The sequence below is a fragment of the Triticum urartu genome, chromosome 4A (genome assembly GCF_056163025.1).
Source record: "Triticum urartu cultivar PI428250 chromosome 4A, HENAU_Tu73, whole genome shotgun sequence".
Taxonomy (NCBI): domain Eukaryota; kingdom Viridiplantae; phylum Streptophyta; class Magnoliopsida; order Poales; family Poaceae; genus Triticum; species Triticum urartu.
In genome coordinates, this window is record NC_141876.1 from 245,767,136 (window position 1) to 245,769,636 (window position 2,501).

At 62.6% G+C, this 2,501-nt stretch overlaps 1 protein-coding gene across 1 annotated transcript; it reads left to right on the plus strand.

Annotated features, from left to right (window-relative positions):
• The first annotated feature begins 354 nt into the window (after positions 1-354).
• On the plus strand, positions 355-2,280 carry LOC147975502 (uncharacterized). The gene is made up of 3 exons (XM_087520455.1): positions 355-432; positions 1,349-1,397; positions 1,493-2,280. The coding sequence occupies exons 1-3, from the start codon at positions 355-357 to the stop codon at positions 2,278-2,280; spliced, it is 915 nt and encodes a 304-aa protein (XP_087376581.1).
• Positions 2,281-2,501: the final 221 nt, after the last annotated feature.

Here is a 2,501-nt window from a genome sequence, read left to right on the forward strand (position 1 = left end):
CACCGCCTCCGTCATGGGGTCAGCGGAGACGTCCGCCACCACTCGGCAGATTGATCCCGCTGCTGACCTCCGAGAGACGACGGAGCGGAATGCGCAGGAGAAGTGCAACGAAGAAGAGTCCCTCCGCCTGGAGAAGGCGGAGGCCGACAGGGCGGAGGCCTCTACTAGAAAAAACTAGCGGAGGCCGAAGCCGCCGCCGCGGCGAAGCAGCAGGCTGAGGAAGCCGCACGCCGCCAGTCGGCAGTGCTCGTCACCCTGTTGAACTCTGCGCCGCTGCCTCCAGAGTTCACGGGGCAGACTGGGGAAGCCGGCGGGGAGAACCCCGTCTTGGTGGGGGAGGGCGGCGACCCCTGTATGCCGGAGGCGAACGTTCCGCCGCCGCCTCCGCCGCCGTCTGAAGATGTGCAGGGCGAGCAGCCGGCGGGCCCTCCGGTGCCGCTGACCGAAGACGAGGCCGTGGCGAGGCTACTCCTCCAAGTCGGCTCACCAACGCGCCGCCGTCTGGAGAAGGCGACTTCGGCGCCCCGTCCCCTGGAAACCGGTGCTGCCAGCTCAGCGATCCCAGACGCCGAGGCAACAAGCGCCGCGCCCATTGGGTGGGTGCGAGGAGGCGGCACAGGGCCGCTGAACCAGGCGCTCCTAGACGTCCAGGCGAAGCGTCGTGCCGAGGGCGACGCTCTCCAGAATTGCACCAAGGCATACCTGGCGTCGCGGGCAGCCGTCCGGGTATGTTTTTCCTTTTGGCCTTTGTTTTTCTTGTTCCTCTCTGTGGGGGCGCGCCAGCGCACCCACTGGGTGTAGTCCCCGAGTTTCGGGCTAGCTGCTGAGCAGGCAGCCCGGAACTCCAATTGATGAACTTTGGGTACTAACTTTTTGTCTAAACGTTCATCGCAGGATTACCACAACCTCCGAGTCACTTCCTTCAACCGTAACGTTGAAGAGCTGGGCAAGCGGACCGCCGATCTATCGAAGAGCCGGAGTAAGTCCTTTTCCTTCTTCGCGGGGGCACGCTGGCGCACCCGCGGGCTGTAGTCCCCGAGATTCGGGCCGACTGCTGAGCAGTCGGGCCGGATCTCCCCGGCGACCTTCTTTACTGGTGGCTTGATGCCTTCTTTCTTTCTTCTTCTCAGGGGCCAACACTGCTCTTCAACAGCAGCTGAGCGACGCCAACTCCACTTTGCGCGCCAAAGAGGAGGAGTGCAGCAAGCTCGCCACGGAGCGCGATATGCTGGCCACACAATTGGCAGAGCAGAAGGAGCTGCTTGTGAAGTCGCCGAGGGAGGCGGAGGAGACGGAAACCGCCCTCTTGGCCGAGTTCGCGAGCGAGCGCTCCTCCTGGTCTGACAAGGAGGCGCTGCTGTCCTCCGGCTTCCATGAGATTGAAGACATTGTTGATGGTGCGCCTCTTTATTTTCTTTCTTCGAGCTGCCGATTTAAGTCATGCCGACTCCTGGTTTTTGACTAGCTTCTTCATTTCTTCGCGTCTTTGCAGACTTCTTCCCTGGGCAGTCGCAGGCCGCCATCCAAGCCATCGAGGCTGACCGTGAAGGTCGGAGGGCGGAGGGCGCAGAGATTGCCGCCGATGCCCCCCGAACTCTTGACGAGCACATCCTGAGCATCGAGGCTCGCCTCCGGCCGGCTCACCGGATGCAGCGCCGGCTTCAGCGTGTCGGTGCCCAGGCGATTGCCGCCCTGTGGCCTGATATGCAGGCTCCGCGCACCCCCAGCCTGATGGCCGACTGGCTGGAGGTCGCGGCCGGTCGTCTTGAGGCCTGGAAGGGCTCTTCAGCCCGAGCTGGAGCGCGCCGGGCCTTGGAGTTCGTCAAGGCATGGTATCCGGGGCTGGACCTAGACCGGCTGGCCACGCTTCGGTCGGAGGCCCAGCCGGAGCTGGCGGCCACGGAAGACGCCCGCGTCAAGCGTGCTACGGCGATCACCGAGTACACCGACACCAGCATCTTCGTCCCCGAGCGGTCTGAAGACGGCGAGGAGGTACCGCCAGAGTGGTTTGGGATGAACCCAGACTACAGCGAGGACTCGGCGGAGGTGATTGGCTCCAGCGTCGAGGAAGAGGGCGAGGCGGAGGACGGAGGCGAGGCGGAGGCACCAGAAGAGGGAGCAGACGGCCAGCCTCAGCTCGATCGTGCCTCCAGCAACGAGCCGCGTGCAACCGACCCGACTGCTGCCAGAGGCGATCAAGCCGAGACTAGCCAGTCGGCCGCCCCGACGCCTGGCGCTGGCGCCTCCTCCGACCCTCCGAGTCCGTCTGCTGCTTCCTAAGTTGCCGCTGTATCTTTGTTTTGTCTGCTTCAGTAGTCTTTGAAGAACTTTGTTAATTCACACAATTCCACCCGCGCGGTGTATTTTGAACCTCTACTCGACAATTCGGCCAAGGGCCTATGTTATGTAAATATATATATCTACCTTTTCTTGCTCATTGCTCTTTTGGCTTTTTTCCTTTGCCGCTTTCTCTTAGTTGCCTGCCTTGCCAATCGGACAGC

Bases quoted from the DNA above. Each gene is read 5' to 3' on its own strand.
- LOC147975502 (XM_087520455.1), top strand. From the start codon at position 355: ATGCCGGAGGCGAACGTTCCGCCGCCGCCTCCGCCGCCGTCTGAAGAT. The intron at 433-1,348 runs GTGCCGCTGACC...TGGTCTGACAAG, and splicing joins AGCAGCCGGCGGGCCCTCCG to GAGGCGCTGCTGTCCTCCGG. The intron at 1,398-1,492 runs GTGCGCCTCTTT...GCGTCTTTGCAG, and splicing joins GATTGAAGACATTGTTGATG to ACTTCTTCCCTGGGCAGTCG.